At 36.0% G+C, this 21,176-nt stretch overlaps 1 protein-coding gene across 1 annotated transcript in view; it reads right to left on the reverse strand.

Annotated features, from left to right (window-relative positions):
* Nucleotides 1-19,481: 19,481 nt before the first annotated feature.
* The window catches only part of LOC149833021 (F-box protein PP2-A15-like), a 29,177-nt gene continuing 27,482 nt past the window's right edge, over nucleotides 19,482-21,176 (reverse strand). Inside the window, exon 3 of the mRNA XM_090014849.1 lies at nucleotides 19,482-20,301. Within this exon, the coding sequence (XP_089870975.1) occupies nucleotides 19,842-20,301 (460 nt within the window). The 3' untranslated portion in view covers nucleotides 19,482-19,841. The remainder of the gene's footprint in view (nucleotides 20,302-21,176) is intronic.

The following is a 21,176-nucleotide window of genomic DNA, read 5'->3' on the forward strand; positions in this document are numbered from 1 at the left end:
GATGACTTTTGAAAGGGTTAAAATATATTATTGTAACATTAACTGCCCTACTTTGAGATCTATAGTGGTCTACAAAATAGTAGCTATAAGGAATTTATAGCTTTGATATCTCGTAAAACCAAATATATAGAAGAGTTAATAATCATCCGATATAGTTTTTCTCTGAACATAGATAGGCAACATATATAGATAGGTGTATTGCATGATGATGATTGTAATACCTATAAATTTTTTATAATTATTTAAATAAATAAAGATGATTTATTATCTTAAATATAACTTTTATTTATTTAAATATGCTTGTAAATTATAATTTATGTGGTACATTGATTGGAAATAAAATTTTAGGTGAATTAAAATTTTATCGAAAGTTAAAATGAAATTCGAATTTAACCCCAAAGTTAAAATCATGTAAATTAGAATTTAACTAGAATTCAAATTTAATTTGGGTTTGAAATTAATTTCACTTAAATTTGAATTTAGTATGGGAGTTTGAATCCAAATTAGGTTTGAAAATTTATTGGACTTGGATTTGGTTTGAAATTCAATGCTTAATATGGATCCAAGATCCAATTTAAAAATATTGGGTTTTTCATAATTAAATAAATAAAATTAATTAAGTAAACTACCAAGGAGGGTGGGATGCCCTCTAGGTGATCCCACACCATCATGGCTAGACCTTAGTTACTAAAAATCAATGCCCTCTTTGATTTTATAAAAAAAAATAAATAAGATAGAAAAAAAATCAAAACATACTATATGGGAATCAAGGCTTAATATGAGAAGCCTTGAGACCCATATGGATGCCATGTGGCAACCAAGGCTAGGAGGGACTACATGGGACATCCCTACCTCTTGGGAAGTCAAGGAAGGAAGGAAGAAAGAAAAAAAATAGTAAAAAGGAAAGTTGAAAAATCCAACAAGTGTTGAATTTTGGAAAGCAAAGAGAACAAGGAAGAGGGGGGGTTGACCATCCCTCTCTCTCCTCTCCTTGTTGGCTGCTAAGGCAAGCCAAAGACTTGCTTTAACTAAGCCCCTTTTCACCTTAAAAGAAGAGAACAAGGGGGGGGGGGCGTCACCACCCCTTCTCTCTCTTTTTTTCTATTTTTCTCTCTTCAATTTTTGAAGGAGGTTCTAGCAGCCATTAGAGCTTCACTTGAAGGTTTCATCAAGTGGAGGAGACGTCTAATTCATTGGAACTCGTGTTCGAGGTAAGTAACTGTATCGTATAAGCTCAGAAATGAATTTCAGGTACGTAGATAATGCAATACTATGATCAATGGTGATCCATGATGGATCAGTCATAGGATAATTTTTATGTATATAGTCAGTTTGAGGATCAATGTACAATATGATAATTTTATGAAATTGATGTGTGACAGCATAATAAGTGTTTATGAATAATGGCCATGATGAATGTTTATGCATGATAGTTATGATGAATGCCACACTTATATAATGTGATATGCATAATGAGATGAACCATATGTAGTGTTTAATTGTATGAGATATATATTAATGGTTTATGTTATGAGCATGTGCATCATGCATTGTGATTGAGTGGTGTATGCATGATGGCCATGATGAATGGGTTGTGGGTTATAAGAAACCCTATGTGCTCGTAGCTTATGAGGGAGCCTAGGTTCTGAGGAACCACTGCGGTACACCATATAGTGAATAATTGTAAAGCATTCTCATACACACTTAAACCTCAAAGCAGGTGTGACTGAAGGGTGCTCTCAAGGAGAGTATGTTACCGCAAGTCTGACTTGACGGTATCCCAAAATGGGAATATATTACCGAGGGCTTAGTTTGAATGGGTTGATATTTTTTTATGTTGTTGTTAGAAAATCCCAAAGAAGACTCGGATTGGAAGCCCATGGTGATGAGGCACTTAAGTTGACTTATGAGTTTAATTAATCAACACTAAGTACCTATTCAAACCAATGTCTACCTTAGAGAGGGTACGCAGTATACATGATCAAAGAAAAAATGATTAATTTGGAGAGCGAGGTGTCTTCCCGGTTTCTCATCCTCGGTGTAAGGAACCAAAACTACTTGATAAAGCTTAGGTTGGTAGATCTACAACTCTGTAGAGTAAGAATCGATTCCCTGAATCACTAGAGTGTCTCTCAGTTGTTGGCCGATTCAGTGGGTGTTTGCAAATCTTTTTGAATCCATAGGGTTAATAAAATACATGGCATAACGAACACCCCATCGGATTGGTTTGATCAAAGTTGAGTCCCTGAGAGTGTACCCTTAGAGGGCAAGAAAAGAGAAACAATGCATTACAGATAAGGTTCACATGTTTCATATGTTCTACATGTTGAGATGTATGGAATGATTGTATGCAATAGTACATGATCTTGATTACTGACAAGTTTGAATGTAGGTACTATGCTAAAGAGTAACCTAATATTGTTTATTTATCTATATGCTCAAATGTGTGTATAGGTAATATGGATCTATGATATGTGTCTGATTGATATGTAAATTGCATGTTGTATGTTCTTGAAATTAATTTCCTTGTTTGTAAGTTAGAGTGTTACTTAATGGGGCATAGTTTGACCCCTTACTTTTACCATTTTTTAGGCAATGAGTAAGTTGGTGATGCGATATGCTTGTGGTGGTGCCAGGACGGACATCATCGCTTTTTTATTGAATACTTGGCTTATGGTTTGACTCTTAAGCATTTTAGGCATTTTAGACATTTTAATAATGTGTTAAGACTCTGATTTTATTATGATTGAATGTTTTAAATTAATAAATGGTTGGTTAAGAGCTCTATTTTAGTCATGTGTGTGTTGTAGTTTGATTGTAACTCACTCAAGTTTATTCGGGTTTGTAAATGACTTGTATATCACTTTTGTTGGTTTAAAAAAATCATTCTCTAAAATTTTTTGATATATATTTGGGGCATTATAATGATGTAAAATCAATGTTATTTTTGTGGCTATGTTTACTCAGTTGTTCATAAAGTTGAAGAAAAAGTTATTGCTTTGGGAGTTAAACAAGAAGCAGTTGATGAATTGAATAATGGGAATTCTATGGAGAATGTACATCTATCTAAGACACCATCTATCAAGCTCAGTTCTTTGACAATCATCCAACTGTCCCAAACAGTGAACGATATTGATATCTTAAACATTGAATTCAGGCACACAGAGGGCATACAATTGCCTAGACCGATTAGAGATATAAATGTTTGATGTGCAGGCAATGAAGAATGAACAATTGATGTTGTATATAATCAAATAATCATTGCAGAGTATGTGAAACCACGCGGGCAAACCAGTGTTAGTGATCTTTATCAAAGTAATTTGAACAACATCTAGCCTTCTTGGGTAGATGACAAAACTATGTATAAGTTGTTGGATTTTATAATTTATACTTGAGATATAGGTGCAATGATTGATGTGAAGTTTTTATGGTTAATCTTGAATATCGGCAATGTAGACATATTGAATGCATGAAATAAAAAAAATGATAAACACGATGCATTTTGAGTTAGTTTGTGCAACCGAACAGTCAATTAATGGTAGCAATAATCACGTTGACAGTGAAGAATCGAATGATACCGATGATGATGACTATACCATATCGATGGGAAAGGATGTAGATAGTGATGCCATGAGATAAATAATAGCTGGTGAAAGTGATGCATAAAATGTTATTTGAGAAGTTGAACCCTCGATATATTATGGTAGATTATATGGCAAAATATAGTGCAAAAAAGTTACTGGACACATGTTCATATAAGAAGAAGAGCCTGACACATGTCCACATCAGAACCAAGGAGAGCCAACCAGCAGGGCCCCCATAGGAGCGTAAACTAATATACCAGCATGGGACATCCCCCACTTTCAAAAGTTTCTTGAATCTTTTAGGAAATTAGTTAATCACTAGTTAGCTAGAGACTTAATTGTGTCTCTTAATTGTTTAGGAGTTTTAATTAATGCAAGAGTCCGGATAGAGATTGGCTTCTAGGAGCCCATCTCTTATCAAGTTTGGTGTTCTTGGTAGGATTTTTTATTAAGTCACAATTGATTTAAGATTGGACTTTATGCCTCCACTATATAGATAGAGGGTTGGAGAACCCTTTTGGATGATGGATTGAAGAAGATTGAATTGATTTCCTAAACATCAACATAATGGACCCCACACACAAGCTGAAATTTCCCTTTATGGGCATTAGATGAAATCTAGGATTTAGAGCACGGATCTTGGGTATCTCTTAAAAATTGGGTCATAATAGGCCACCATGCTCTGCACCACTTTCTCCCCAAAGTGGGTCCACTTTGCCACTCTACTAGGGTTAAAGATCTTTATTTGCACACTCTGACAACAGTCTGTGGCACCATGTATAATGAGCTTGACGTATCTACTAGCTTGCAATCTATAGAGGCAAAGTTCCAAGATGATAGTAGGAACTCCCTCAAGCAAGTGGCACACATGATGTTGATCTCTTCTGGGATCAAATACCATATTCTGATATGGTGTACCCATTGTAATGAAGTCGAGGTAAGCGTAGCTTGATGGCTCAATTAGATCCAGGGTGGCCTATTGAGTGTGCTCATCCCTTGTTCTAGGCTAGAACACGTTACTCACAAAATCATGTCAGATTATAGGCATGTGAGTGCTTGCACACACTTCGATTGGCGACCCTAACGTGTTCGCAAATGCATTCCTTACAACTAAGTTGGCGAGTTACAACAGGAGAGGGCAAGAGGCTGTAATTTATTGCTGGTCAGGTCGAGCCAAGGGTAGCTTGGTTTTAATGCCCTGCACACCCAAGAGAGCATTGATTCTTGCTGGTTGGGTGCTCTAGGCTGTTGTTGCACACAAGGGTGCTTTCTTGCTCGACACAAGGGCATCCTCCTTTGCATGCATGGTGCTGCAAAAATTTTGGTTGTTATCACAACTATAGCCATGTGATGTAGGCTGGTTGAGCTGCCAACCTGGTTGGTTATGCTCCTGGTTCATGGTGCACTGTTGTGACATCAATAATGGCCATGTTGGAGGAGGAATCACCTTTGGTGGAAAATTTGTCAGTAGGGTATTCAACTTCATAGAACTGTCATGCAGGAATTACGACCTCCAAAGATGACTATCGCAGATGCTGAATCTCTTCGTGATTTGGTCCTCAAAATTAGCTCATATGGGCTTTCCATGTATGAGGTCAAGTCACTCGTACCATCAAAGAGTGTCACCTTCAAAATGGGTCACCACTTTGACAACACATGCTTCTAGAGGCACATTATGACAGGTAATGAAGTGCTTGAATTTAAAGATCCACTCATGCACATTCTCACTAGTAAAAGTAGAGACTTCAAGGTGAGGCTTATCATCCATGCCTTGAGAGAACTCATGCGGATAAGAAATAAAGATATAAATATGAGAAAAATTAAGATTAGGCCTAGAGGGAGCTTTCCACCACAACCTATCAGGAGTATCATTCAATAGTAAAGGTGAATGTAAGTCCATAAGTTTCAACCATTCTGTTGTGGGGAGGGGTTGGAGTGTAGAGAGACATTCCAACCCTCATTAGTCGACAAATGATCACCAACAAAGCAACCCTTGTATCTAGCATACTGATATAAACAAAGGAAAACCTCCATAAGGGGTGAGTCAAATAGCCACGAATCCCTTCAAAACAAAGTGTGATAATCTGCTCCAACCTTCACCTTACACCCAACAATAAAATATCCTAGTGCCCTACTCCATGCCTTTCAAATACCAGATCTAGTCTTCCACTACAATCTGAGACCACCTCCATGTCCAACCATTTAGTTTATATTTTCTCCTCATAAGCACGACCCACTCTATATCCTCAACACATAAAGACCAAAGTGACTTAAGCTGAAATGTCAAATTCAACTTTTTCAGATATCTAATGGCCAACCCCACATGATGAATGAGCTTGCATAATAGATCCCAAGGAATGAGGTGTGGTGCATGATTGCTCCAAAAATAAACTTCTTAAAGGACTTTTCAATTCTTTTCTCCACACTCAAAGGCATATAAAAAATTTGCATTAAGTGGGAGGGTATAGTAGCCAAGACATGGATCACCAAGACAAGCCTACTTGTATCCGCTAGACGATGTCCCAGCCAGCTTTCAAGCCTCGGGTTAATTGTGTTCTCTATTCTCACCCAGTACATGTCCCTGATATCGAAGTGGGAGAGATCCCTTAAGACAATTGAATGTTGTTTTGACACACTATCAAATATATGGTAGGACTGCACTCATGGCTGAAACTGAACTATCAAGTTAACTTTCATGTTGTCATTCTTGCTTTTGTGTCTTACTAATCTAGGGTTACTTTTTTGGTTAGTTGTAAGCCCGCAACCCTAAGGCCTGCGTGGACTTCACACACCTAGCTAGGTGGGTCAGCTTAAGGCTTTGAAGTTAGAGTTAAAGATTTTGATATTTCTACGTGTATTCTCATTGGGCAGGGAGAGTACCAGCGGAGTTTTACACTGCGGGCACTAATTCAAGTATACGACCAAGATTACACCTCTCAGCCCACAAAGGATGTCCAATCCATAGTGGTGGTTCCTCTGTGTATAAAAGAAAAGAAAAAAAAAAAACATCCATCAAACTCTAAGCTTGTGGAAACCTGCATATGCCTTTATTTCAATGTACTTGATTCATGTGACAGTCTTAAAACTTTTCTTTCAACAAATGGTTCAAATAACCACGGACTGATTTGGCCTCCATATGTATGATTATCATTCAATCTCGATAACGTGAGTGATGGCGTCTAGAGAATTACCTATGATGATGAGATCATCTACATAGACCAGTAAAAAGATAAGTAGATGATGCTTTATAAATGAAAAATGAAGAATTATATTGAGATACGTAAATCCATGAGAAAGCAAGTATGTGCTCAAGCGTTGGTACAATGCCCAGAGGCTTGCTTGAGTCCATAGATAGCACGGTCGAGTTTGTAGACATGATTGAAAAACTTTACATCTGTGAACCCAGAAGGTTAGCTTATGTACACATCTTCATCGAGATATCCATTGAGAAAAGCATTGTTGAAGTTGAGCTGATGCATAACCCAATTAGAGGAAACAATAAGTGAGAGAATAACCCGAATAGTAATAGGCTTAACGACGTGACTGAAAGTCTCAAAAAAATCGATGCCTTCTTCCTGATAAAAGGCCTTGGCCACAAGACGAGCTTTATAGTGAGCAATGGTGCCATCAAAGTATCTTTTGATGTGATAAACCCATTGCAATCAATAACATTAAAGTGAGATTACATTAAAGTGAGATTGCAGGAGGACCAAGTGCCAAGTGTGGTTGCACATAAGAGCATCATATAAAGTTGCCATAGACTTTTCCTATTGGGGAAGTTGAGACGCCTATTTAAAGGTAGAAGGTTTGGGTTCAGGAAAGGAGGCATGAAGGCCGGTAAGCATAAGGGGATAGAGAAAGGCCATGAATGATTTGGGTTTTAAGGAGATGGTCATCGGTCGTGTGATCATGGGATGAGAATGATCAGGAAGATGATGGATGCTTAGACTAGATGTAGAAACAGAAGGATCCGTATAAAACATTGGTGGAGCGGGACTAAATGAGAATGAATCAAGAGATACCGAGGGAGCGGGCAGCGAGGTAGGAGATGGGTGAGGATTAGGAGACAATGAATTGAGTGGAGAAGGTGGATCAAGCCCAGTGTTCACAACAAGTACAGGAGACATAAGAGAGGGGTAAGGGCCAAAATCGGATGACTGACATACAGATGGTGAAGACAAGGAAGGAGACAACATAGATGAGGTGGAGATGCCAAGTGCAACTGATATGGAAATGCCCCACCGAGTTAAGTTTGAAGATGACAGAAGAGGCGAGGTCGATGTGTCCCGAGAACTGTGTGAAGATGACTCATCAAGATAGACATGTCAAGATATATATGTGTGATCAGTTGGAGGATGAAAACAAAGATAACCTTTATGATATGATGCATAACCAAGAAAGTGACACGGTAGCATTTTAGGCTGACATTTCGACCTGTTATAAGGTGTAAGAAAGGAATAACAAAGACAACCAAATACTCGCAGGTGAGTATAGTCAAGTTTGTGGTGGAAGAGAAGCTTATACGATGTGCGGTGTCTTAGAACTAGAGTTGGCATCCAGTTGATGATGTAGGTGGTTGTTCGGAATGCATCAACTCAATAGGCAAAGGCTAAATTTATTCCACTGAGCATGCTAAGACCGGTTTCAACAATGTGTTTGTGCTTACTTTTGACAAGTTTGTTCTGTTCAGGTGTATGAGGGCATGATAAACGATGCAATATTCTATAATTTCGAAGATAGCTTTCAAACTCGAAACTTGTAAATTCTCCACCATTGTTAGACTGAAAAGATTTAATAGCATAACCAACTTGATTTTCAACAATGGACTTAAATTTTTTAAAGCAGTCAAACACTTGAGATTTATTTTTTATGAGAAATAACCAACAAAAGCTTGAGTAATCATCAACTAATAGCAAATAATATCGGAAACCTTTCTGAGAATCCACAGGCACAGGGCCCCAGACAGTTGGATTGAGAGTAACTAAATGGTTGTTTGTGAGCCTTTTCAACGAGGCAATCAACACAAGTTTTTATTTGCCTATTTTTATTAAAAGAAATAACATTGCTAGATTTAAGGAATGACACAATTGTCTTATTGGCATGTCTAAGCCACCAATGCCATGTATCAAAGGATCTGTGTTTTCTCGCATATGCAACCATCAACAAAGAATCAATGCTTGCCTTGATTGGATATAGGTCCACACTGGTTTTCGATCCCCGAAGCTGAATCTTGTCAGTCTGACGATCCTTAACAATAAAGTGAGATGAAGTAAATTAAAAAATATAGTCATTATTCGTAGTAAATTGACCAATAGATAATAAGTTTTTTGCGATGGCAAAAACATGGAGAACATTCTTTAGTGCAAATTGAGATCCTTAGATGAAAGGACCATGTCTTCTGTATGAGAAATAGAGAGAGTCTTACTGTTTCCTATCATGATGAACTCATCACTCCCTTGATATGGGGATTTATTTTTAAAGTTCTACTCATTCATCGTCAGATGATTAGTAGCACCCATATCTGGGTACCAATAGTTGTCAACACTCTGTTTCATGGACAGCCGAAAAAGCCTTCAGGATGTCCCAACGGTCTTTTGCAGTGTGACCACACTTGCTGCAGTATTGATAGGTTACATGTACTTGTTGATTTGAGTTACCTTGATTAAAGTTGTTGTCCGAGGAAGAATTGCGCTTGTGTCCCCTTCCTTGATTCCAGTGACCTCTGTAGGAATCACGTCCTCGGCCTCTACCTCAAGTGGTAGAAAAGGCAGTTTGGGTTGATTCTTGAGGTTCAAATGATTTTGAGTGCAACAGGAGAAGATGCTTTTCTTGATTTATAAGCAGATCAGCAAAGTCATGAATAATAGCGTCAGTTGTAACAGATGCTACAAACCTTTCATACTCAATGGGCAGTCCATTAAGAGTTATCTGAATGAAATTTGTGTCATCAACTGGATAACGCGTGGCAGCCAACAAATCAGATAAAAATATGATTTTGTTAAGATATGTGAATATGTCCATTGATTTTTTCTTGATAAAAGTTAACTCCTTCAACATCATGATTCGTAATGGTGACTGCGAACCATCGGCTTTCTCCAACGCTACCGAGGCATCACGGGCAGACATAAATCTCATGATTTGTCCAAGGACTGCTTTGGAGATGGTAGTTGTGATCCAGCTGGTTAGCTTTTTGCCAGGTGTGATAGTCAGGATTGACTATCTTCCTTCCTTCCTTGTCGGTGGCAAATTCAATGGGTTGAGAAGATGACCCATCGACAAAATCTAAGCGGTCTTGACTCACCATGACTGACTTTAACTGCGAACGCTAAAGAATATAGTTTTCTCGATTCAGTTTAATTGAGACTAGACTTGCCACTGGATTCCAGTGAGTTGCTGACGTAGTGAATATCATTGAAACAAACGAGTTTGCTGAATTGGATGTCATTGTTTTGCTCATTGGAGAAGGTGGCTCTAATACTATGAAAGAAGAACAGTGTTTGAGAAATGCACACTCACACTCTACCATGAGATGTGTGTTTAATTTTTATTAAAGGAAAGTTTTACAATAACTACATTTGTGGTATTTTTATCACTTAGCCATACACGGTTTACATAAAAGATAACAAACAGTTAGCGCATTTGGCTAACCAATCATGAGATTTGAGGAGTCTTTATCGTGAGATAACAGTCATTTGGCCGTGATCCTCTGAATACGAGATTTGAGGAGTCATTTGGCTGTCAGTTACATTTGTGAAGAACGACCATTCGTGATCTTCTGAAGATGAGATTTGAGGTGCCTTTAGCCTTCGATAATAACAATTAATCAGATCCTACTTGCTTTAATGAATCTGACTGATGAATTCAGATGTCTCTAGTTTGACTCTCACTCTCAAGGGTGCGCGGGTACCTCTAATTAGTGGGCTCCATAAGGGCTTGGGTGTCACCCTCACCCGGGGTCTACCTCACAAGGGTACAGGCCTATTAAGCGATCCTGTTCTTGGTAAGGGTTCCTCATTATAAAAAAACAAAAATAGAGTATGAAAAGCATTCTTTCACCTGAGAAATGAAACCATTTCTTCTCAGGAGAGAAGAATTTTCAGAGGTTTGCAAATTAACGATAAAATGTAGAGAAATTTTCAAAAAACATGCCTAAAGTTTTGGTGATATAAAAGAATTGCAGGGTTTTTTTGATATTGTTAAAAACACACCTAAATTTAAGCTTCATTAATTAAAAGCACATTTTCATCAAATTAACTTGGGTTATCATTAACCCAAAGTTTTTTTTTTTTGGATAGGCAAGCTGGGGTTAGGCAGACCCCAACCCATTCATTAATCAAAATAACAAATTATAAAGATCTTCCTAAAGGAAGCTAATCCAAATAATACGAATCTCAAGAGATAAACCCCCAAAAACAAAAATCCAAGGCCCAATACAATAATACTATTTGACAATTGACCTGGATTTTTATTAACACCTATTGATCTAAGATCAAGAGATCCAAGACCTGTTTCAGGTTTCCCCATTAAACTCATTAAGTTTTGACTTTTCTTTGACGACCCACTTTGATAAAGGTGGGAGATAGGAAACCCTTTTAACCCAAGTTGAGTTAATAGGATAAGGTTACTTGTTTATCCTCAAGACAATATTTTTTTTTAAAATGTTTCAAAAATGCACTTTAGTTTTGGTGATAATAAAAACAGATCTATGTTTTGGTATAACTGGAGCTTGCATTTAATGGAAGCAAATCCTCATTTTTTTATTAACAGTAAAAAAATTTAGGTATGTTATTAAGAATATGAAAAAGTTTATTTTTTTAATTACGACTTAAAGTTTAGGTGAATTTTTTAACATTTCTTAAAATTTTACTATAGAGAAAAGGTACCATGGTGATTGCACCGAATAAGAAGCAAGCAGCCCAAAGTTATAAATTATAAAATACAAGAACTCTGTTCAAATCACTAGCCACTGAACTATAACTTGTAAAAATATTGACAGAAACGAATTGATACTCAATTTATAATTGAGATGTCATAGTTTCTCAAATAATTGAGATGGGTTTCTTGAGCATCTGACAATTTCTATATGCGAGTCATGCCTATATATATATATATATTATATATAAAAATATGGTCATACATGTATTAATAAAATTATGCATTAAATATATTATAAAAATATCATATAATGAATATTATATATAATATATTGGTAAAATATTATAAAATATACATATTACAAAGGTATATTTATATCTTTTATATAAAATATAAAGTTATCATGACCCGGCCGAGTCACTCAAGGATGAGCAATTGTGTTTAAACCATGGTCTGAATCCCCTCAGATTTGATTTCTGACCACCTACAAGCCATTTCCACCTGAATTCATCCCCAAAGACATAGCTTAGTACCTAGGGTAGAGAAAGTCATTCATATATATATATATATATATATATATATATATATATATATATATATATATATATATATATATATATATATATATATATATATATATATATAAAGAGAGAAAAAAAGTAGTAGTTGTGCAATTGTGTTGGCCATCCATCGCGGAACTTGATAGACGGCTAATGCAAAATGCTAAAAAAAAGCTAAAACGCGCTATTTGCGAGTTTTAGTGTTTTTAGAGGTGGTTTTGTCCACCTAAAGGTCTCAGTTTCCGCTAAGACCTTTACTTTAGCGACGGTCAAAACCTGCGTAAAAGGGCAAAAATGCACAAATAGCGTGGTTTTGCTTTTTTTTGTGGCTGTCTATCATGCCCCGTGATGGACGGTCAGCGCAATTGCGCAGGCAGCTGTGCACCTGAGAGTTATGCAGCTATCACTCGCTATATTATATATAATATAGAATAACTAGAATATGTAAAACCAGTAAAATATATAAACTTTGTTGAAAACAAGAGTCGTCCCCACCACCACGCCACCACATGTCATCCTTTTCCCGCTGCTCCTTCCCTGCCTCCTCTCCCTCCGCCTCCCGCCTTCCACCTCTGATCCGCCGGATTCGTCCTCTCCCTCGACTCTCTTCTTTCACCACCGTCGGATCCGCCGCAGATCCCAGATGAAACAACGGTGGTAGAAGGAAACGGGAAAAAAGTGAGGCCTGTGCCTTTTCAGCTTTCCATTTCACATGAGGCGTGAGTTTCTCGGAGAGGCCCATGCCTCATTTAGCTTTTAAAATGAGTACTGATTTTTCCCTTTTATACCTTTTACTTTTTATGGTGGGTACTTGTTTTAGGCCCTTACGTAATTTTATAAGTTTTAAGGGGGTAGGTAATAAAAAAATACCTCAGTCATATGCTTTCCTAAACTGTATTTCTTTTTCGTTAGATTTTTTTTTCCACTGAGTCCTGGACTATATTTCATATCTTAACCATTTGTTGTTTTTTCTCCAAAAAGCTCATTTACCAAATTTTTTTGGCTATATTTTGAGTAAAAAAAGTTTCTTAAAAAGTGCGAAAGAGACACCAAAAATTATGTTTTAAGTTTATTTTTGCTTTTTGTAATTAGATATAATATTTTTTTGTTTAATTTATTCTAGTTATTTTAGTAGTTGTGTGTTTATTAATTTTTTAAAACTTAAATTTTAAAAAATAAGCATGCTTATGCCTTGCTAATACAACAACAACAACAACTACTACTACGTCTTCATCCCAAAATAATTGGGGTCGGCGATATAAACCAAAAAAGAAAATCATTCTGGGTCTTCTACATGAATCATTCTCCTCCAATCATTTCTATCCAATGCCATGTCCTTAATAATGTTCAAAGCATTCATATCTTTTCCTATCATCTCCATCCAAGTCTTCTTAGACTTACCCCGACCTCTTTTAACTAATATATTTTCTCATTTCTTCATCCTTCTAACTAGAACATCATTAGGCCTTCACCGAATATGTCCAAACCACCGTAAACGATTCTCTCTCATCTTGTTTTCAATAGATGCAACGCCTACCTTCTAACGTATCTCCTTGTTTCGAATTTTATCTTTTATTGTATTTTCACACATCCATCTAAGCATACGCATCTCAGCTACATTCATTTTTTGAATATGATGTCTCTTGTCAACCCAACATTCTGTACCATATAGTAAAGCGGGCCTAATTATCATCCTACAAAACTTTCCCTTCAACCGCAATGACATTCTACGATTGCACAACACTCCAGTTGCACTTTTTCATTTCATCCACCCAACCTTTATCCTATGATTTACATTTCCATCAATTTCTTCATACTTTTGAATGATAGATTCCAAATATTTGAAACAGTCATCCACCGGTATTTCTTGCTCACCAAGCTTCACTACACTCCCATCACTACTTCGTTGCTTACTAAACCGACATTTCATATATTTTGTCTTACTCTTACTCAACTTAAAACATCTTGCTTCTAATGTCTGTCTCCATAATTCTAACTTAGCATTAACCCCAGCTCCAGACTCATCAATCAAAACAATATCATCAGCAAACAACATACACCATGACACATTTTCTTGAATTGGTCTCGTAAGTTCATCCATCACTATAGCAAATAGGAAAGGGCTTAATGCAGATCCTTGATGTAACCCAACCGTTATAGAAAAAATGGTTGTCATTCCTCCATAAGTGCAGACATTGGTTACTACTCCTTCGTACATATCTTTAATTATACTAATGTACTTGAGAGAAACACATTTCTTCATCATTGTCCACCAGAGAACATCCCTAGGTACTCTATTGTATGCCTTCTCTAAATCAATAAAAACCATATGCAAATCTTTGTTCCTCTCTTTATATCTCTCAATAAGTTGTCTAAAAAGATGTATAGCTTCCATAGTTGGTCTTTCAGGCATAAAACCAAATTGATTCTTCGATATAATGACAACCTTCCTCAACCTATACTCAATCACCCTCTCTCAAAGTTTCATAGTATGACTCATGAGTTTTATACCATGATAGTTTGTGCAATCTTGTATATCACCCTTATTCTTATATAGAGGCACCAAAGTATTCTTCCTCCACTCATTAGGCATCTTATTTGTCTGCCAAATCTTGTTAAAAAGATTTGTCAACCATTCTAAACCTTTCTCACCCAAGTATTTTTCAAGCCTCGATAGGTATACCATCTGGGCCAACTACCCTTCTTGATTTCATTTTCTTCAAAGCCTCTGCAATTTCTTTCTTTTGAATTTTATGCATGAAATCATGATTCATCTAATGAAAAGGAATGGAGAAGTCTCCAAGATCCTGAGCATGACTTTCATTAAATAGCTTATCAAAATAATCTTTTCATCTCTCCTTAATCTCCTCATCTTTGACTAAAACCCTTTGCGTTTCATCTTTGATACATCTAACCATACCCAGATCCCTTGATTTCTTATCTCTCATCTTTGCAAGCCTATAAATATTCTTCTCGCCCTCTTTGGTATCCAACTTGTCATAAATCTCCTTATATACCTTATCACTCGCGTTTCAAACTACTTTTTTAGCTTCCTTCTTTGCTATCATATACTTCTTCAAATTCTCATTATCACGACTCTTACTTAGATTTCTATAACACTCTCTTTTAACCTTAATAGCTAATTTGACATCCTCATTCCACCATGATGTATCCTTACTTAGCAGTGCATCGCCTTTAGAGTCACCCAATACTTTCTTAGTCATCTTTCTCATGCCACCCGCTATCTTATTTCACATTGATTTTGAATCCTTCTCGAGACACCAATCAACTTCCTTAACTACCTGCTCTACAAACATTCCTTGTTTAGCTCCTTTCAGTGCCCACCACTTAATTCTAGGATCTATCCTATGTCTATCCATTTTGCAGCATTTTTTAATTCTAAGATCTAAAATTAAGACTCTATATTGTGTAGCTACACTTTTTCTCGGTATAACCTTACAATCGATGCAACAACCCCTATCTCTCTTTCTAAGTAGGAAAAAATCTATCTGGCTCATATTAACCCCACTTTTAAATGTTACTAGGTGAGACTCCCTCTTCCTAAACCAAGTGTTTGCTAAGATCATATCATAGGACAAACCAAAATCTAAAATTTTTCCTCCACTTTCGTTTCTTTCTCCTATACTATAGCCTCCATGGATACTCTCAAATCCATCTCTACTATTGCCTACATGTCCATTAAGGTCACCGCCGATGAAAAGCTTTTCTCTATAAGATATCTCTTGTACTACTCCATCTAAATCTTCCCAAAATTGATGCTTAATGGAATTATCTAAACCTACTTGAGGTGCATAAACACTAATAATATTAATAATACACCTAATACTAATTTAATAAGTAAAATCCTATCACCCTTCCTACGGACCTCAACTACATTATCTATAAACTCACGACTAATAACAATCCCTACTCCATTCCTATTCCTATTTATTCCTGTATACCAAATCTTATATCCCCAAGGTTCTATCACTTTTGCTTTCTCATCTACCCATTTGGTCTCTTGTAGACATAAAATATTTTTTTTTCTCCTACATATAACATCTACTAACTCTACCAACTTACCAGTTAAAGACCCTATGTTCCAAGTGGCTAACCTAATTTTATGGTCTTGAACTATCTTCTTTACCCTCACCCGTCCAACAAAGTGAGGGACTCCTTTCCTATTTGACACCACACCCGGGCATCGGTGTGACGCATTGCTTCTGGGCGACGACCTAGCAACCCTTACCCATTTATCACTGCCTCCGGGCCTATAGAGTATATCACATCGCTCAGTAGGGAACGCTCCAACGAAATTCTCATATCGGTTTATATTCATAGGGTGTGACTAAGTTTTTATGTTGATTGTCACTGGCCTACCGCAACCCTCCTCCTTTATCTGGGCTTGGGACCAGTAGTGTATAACTAAACAGTTATACACAGGCGGTGAGGGTACTAAGATGAAGGCATCGTGACAGCCAGCATAAACACTTGCTAATATATTTGAAAAATGCTTCTTTACGCTTCAAGTTAAAAAAATAAAGAATTGATTAAATAAAAATTAAATAAGAGATTAGAGAAGAGAAATAGAGAAATAACAATCATACATGTGGTTCGGCAAAAGACCTACATCCATGAGAAAAAACTCTCACATATTCTCTCTTTCTCTTTTTATTTTTTCAATTTATTCAATCTCTCAGCTTACATGCACATTTACAGAAGTACATGATACATACAAAGAGTTTTTATCTATAACCAATATAGAAAATAATCAATATGGGATAAAGATATGTGATAATTTTGAAAACTATAAATTATCACTTTTCTTGATAAATGATAATATTTGGTAATGCAACCACCCCCTAAGATAAGAAAATATCTTGAAAACTGTTATTTGTGATAGGTGATGTCCTTTTGTATCGTTATATGTTTCAACACACCCTCTTAAGTTAGAGGATGAACGAAGAGAATTTTCAACTTGAAAACATAAAAATATCTACTAAAATTGATGGAGATGATTAAACAAATCAATGTTTCAGTGGTGATAACACAACAACGAAGCATCAGATAGGTTACAATTTGAAACAAAATCGTTAGAATATGTATATCGTGATGATTATAGTACAAACTTGTCTATGAAAAGACTGCAAACTTCAAGTTGGAAAAGATGGATCCAGTCTTACTCTGATACCATGTTAAAAAATAAAAAATTGATTGAATAAAAATTAAATGAGATTAAAGAGGAGAAATGAAGAATGGTTCGACTGAAGGTCAACATGTAAGAGAAAAAACTCTCACATCCTCTCTCTCTTTCCCTTTTTACTTTTTCAATTTATTCAATCTCTTTAACTCATACATTTATACAAGTACATGTAACCAATATAAGAAATAATCAAAATCGGATAAGGATAAATGATAATTTTGAAAACTATAGATTATCACATTATTTGAAAGCGATAATCTTTGGGATTGCAACCGCTCCATGAAATGAGCAATTATTTTGAAAACTGCTATGTGTAATAGGCAATATCCTTCTATATCGGTATAGATTTCAACACCTTGTACCTTTAAAAACCTTGAGAGAGAGAGGTACCAACTGCAAAATGAGGATTACATATCAACAAAAAAAAGTTTTTAGCAGGGGGTTTGCTCGCTGCTGCAAAGGCCCTTTCTTTTTTGTTTTCTTTTGGTCGATGGTTCATGCCTATCTGTACCTAGATCGCACCTATCAAGTTCATAGCTACTCTTAGCGTACTCAAGCGCATAGGTGAGCCCATACACTATGAAGGTTTTCAACGACACAAAACTAGGAAGATTGCCACTATGGCTGCCAGGTGAGCCGAAAGAGCCGAACAAGGAGTGTTCAAGCTGTGCTTGCTTTTGTGACTTGTTGAGCTGAATTGAAAGGCATGATGAGCTTGAACTAAATCAACAGATTTTGAGCTAGCTCCTATGCAAACCTTCATAGTGTATGATGGAGATGATTAAACAAATCAATGTTTCAGTGGTGATAACACAACAATGAAGCATCAGATAGGTTACAATTTGAAACAAAATCGTTAGAATATGTATATTGTGATGATTATAGTACAAACTTGTCTATGAAAAGACTGCAGACTTCAAGTTGGAAAAGATGGATCCAGTCTTACTCTGATACCATGTTAAAAAATAAAAAATTGATTGAATAAAAATTAAATGAGATTAAAGAGGAGAAATGAAGAATGGTTCGACTGAAGGTCATGTAAGAGAAAAAACTCTCACATCCTCTCTCTCTTTCCCTTTTTACTTTTTCAATTTATTCAATCTCTTTAACTCATACATTTATACAAGTACATATAACCAATATAAGAAATAATCAAAATCGGATAAGGATAAATGATAATTTTGAAAAGTATAGATTATCACATTATTTAAAAGCGATAATCTTTGGGATTGCAACCGCTCCATGAAATGAGCAATTATTTTGAAAACTGCTATGTGTAATAGGCAATATCCTTCTATATCGTTATAGATTTCAACACCTTGTACCTTTAAAAACCTTGAGAGAGAGAGGTACCAACTGCAAAATGAGGATTACATATCAACAAAAAAAAGTTTTTAGCAGGGGGTTTGCTCGCTGCTGCAAAGGCCCTTTCTTTTTTGTTTTCTTTTGGTCGATGGTTCATGCCTATCTGTACCTAGATCGCACCTATCAAGTTCATAGCTACTCTTAGCGTACTCAAGCGCATAGGTGAGCCCATACACTATGAAGATTTTCAACGACACAAAACTAGGAAGATTGCCACTACGGCTGCCAGGTGAGCCGAACAAGGAGTGTTCAAGCTGTGCTAGCTTTTGTGACTTGTTGAGCTGAATTGAAAGGCATGATGAGCTTGAACTAAATCAACAGATTTTGAGCTAGCTCCTATGCAAAAAAATACATTGTTCCACAGCTGGAAATAATAGGATTTGAACTCTAGACATATTGAGCCAAGTGCAAGCTCTCATTTAATATATATATATATATATATATATATATATATATATATATATATATATATATATATATATATATATATATATATATATATATATATATATTGTCTCAAAACTAGAATCAATTGGATTTGAACTATTAGCCTATTGCTTGAAGCCAAACACTTTAACTTGTTCACATTGATACAACATATATTTATTACCACTTAATGATCATGTGCCAGCCAACCTTAGACAAATACCTATTGTTCATGTTTGGCATGTCAAACCTAATTTACAAATATGGACGAGCTCTTTGTGAGCCGAACCACGAACCGCTCGTCTCATTTCCCAGTTCTAATTGCTACCATCTTAAAGGGAGTCAGCTCCAACAATATCTGGCATAACTTCAAATCAAAACCTGTGTTACGGTACCTATTTATGTAGATATACTATTATGTAACCATAGATGAAACCAGCATGAAACCATAGAAATCTCACATAAACATTTGATGAGAATTGAACTCATTTTATACATTACATATAACCCAATACACAAAGAATCCAAGTCGCCAATGGAGTACAAAAATACTATAACACAAATGATAACCAACAACCAACACAATCCCCTCGATGCACATCAGTGTTGCACGGGCAGTTTCAGGAAACTCGAGATCAAACTTGTGATGAGAATGAATTCATTTTATACATTAAAGAGAACCCTGAAAAATAACTTTATATAAAATAACCGCACTAGTAAACATTACCATCCTGGCAGAATTGCTCCTCGAACCAAAAACCGACGAGAATACTGAGCTCCTCCCAGGCCTCTGTATTTCCTTTCTAAGGAGTATACCATACCTCCAACCTAGCAAAATTGTCTCTTTCCAGTATATTCACTTGGAAATATCAATACACAATCCACACAAAGACCACCTTTAGAGTGAGTACAGTCAATCTGAGTCATTGAAAATTTAATCTTGGTGGGAGCATGAGAACACCCGATGACAAAGTCACCCACATGATAATTCATCCAGTTCCCCCGTATGTGTTTCGTGACCCCTTCGCTTCCACTCTGCTCAGGATCTTCTAAATAGCACTGGGAGAACGCATGTTGGCCATCAGATGTTGAGAGTTGAAAGCGTACCGGCTTTAGATCCCATCCATGGACATGTTCAAAGTTACAGACACGGCGGCCTAGTCTCTTGGTGGGCCGTCCTAACTGGAGCCTAAAGAAAAGGCTGTATGTTCCAGCTGGGAATTGGAACTCGAACTCACCATCTACTTCAAACCACCATATCTGCTGAAGATACGCAATTTCATGGAACCTGAAAGCAAGCAAGTGTCCTATCATCTTAAAACAGTGTGATCAGTGTTCTGAAAAGCGTTGAGGCGTAGCCAGGCGCTCCACCAAAAACCGAGGCGAGGCATAAAGCGTAAGCCTCAAAAAAAATTGAAAACTTTAAAAAATTATAAAAAAATATCTAAAAATACAAATAAATAAAGAAATGCTTTATTGATGAAATATCTAAAAATACAAATAAATAAAGAAATGCCTTATTGATGAAATAGCAACCAATAAGAAATAGAAAATCTCAAATAAATACTAAAAATATGAGATTAACATATAAAAATAACTAAACACAGATTACATAACTGAAAAATATATGAGATTAACCTACAAAAGTTAAAATATATGAGATTATTCTAAAAAATATGATATTAACATATAAAAGAAAGTTACTTTTATATGTTACTTTAAGTAACATATAAAAACTGATTAGATAACTAGAAAATATATGAGATTAACCAACAAAAGTTAAAATATACTAAGAAACTGATTACATAACTGAAATAACTGGAACATATATGAGATTAACCTACAAAAGTTAAAATATATGAGATTATTCTAAAAAATATGAGATTAACATATAAAAGTTAGTTACTTTTATATGTTAACTGATTACCTAACTGGAAAATATATGAGATTAACCAACAAAAGTTAAAATATATTAAGAAACTGATTACATAACTGAAATAACTGGAAAATATATGAGATTAACCTACAAAAATCTTGTTGATTATGTCTTAGAAATCTTAATAAATAAATAAATAAATAAAATAAAATTTTGTGCCTCAGGCTTGCGCCTTGAAGCACAAAGGGCCGCGCCTCAAGGCGAGGCATGCCTTTTGCGCCTCAAGG

Source organism: Nuphar pumila, chromosome 7, assembly GCF_984573655.1.
Source record: "Nuphar pumila chromosome 7, dmNupPumi1.hap1.1, whole genome shotgun sequence".
NCBI classification, from domain to species: domain Eukaryota; kingdom Viridiplantae; phylum Streptophyta; class Magnoliopsida; order Nymphaeales; family Nymphaeaceae; genus Nuphar; species Nuphar pumila.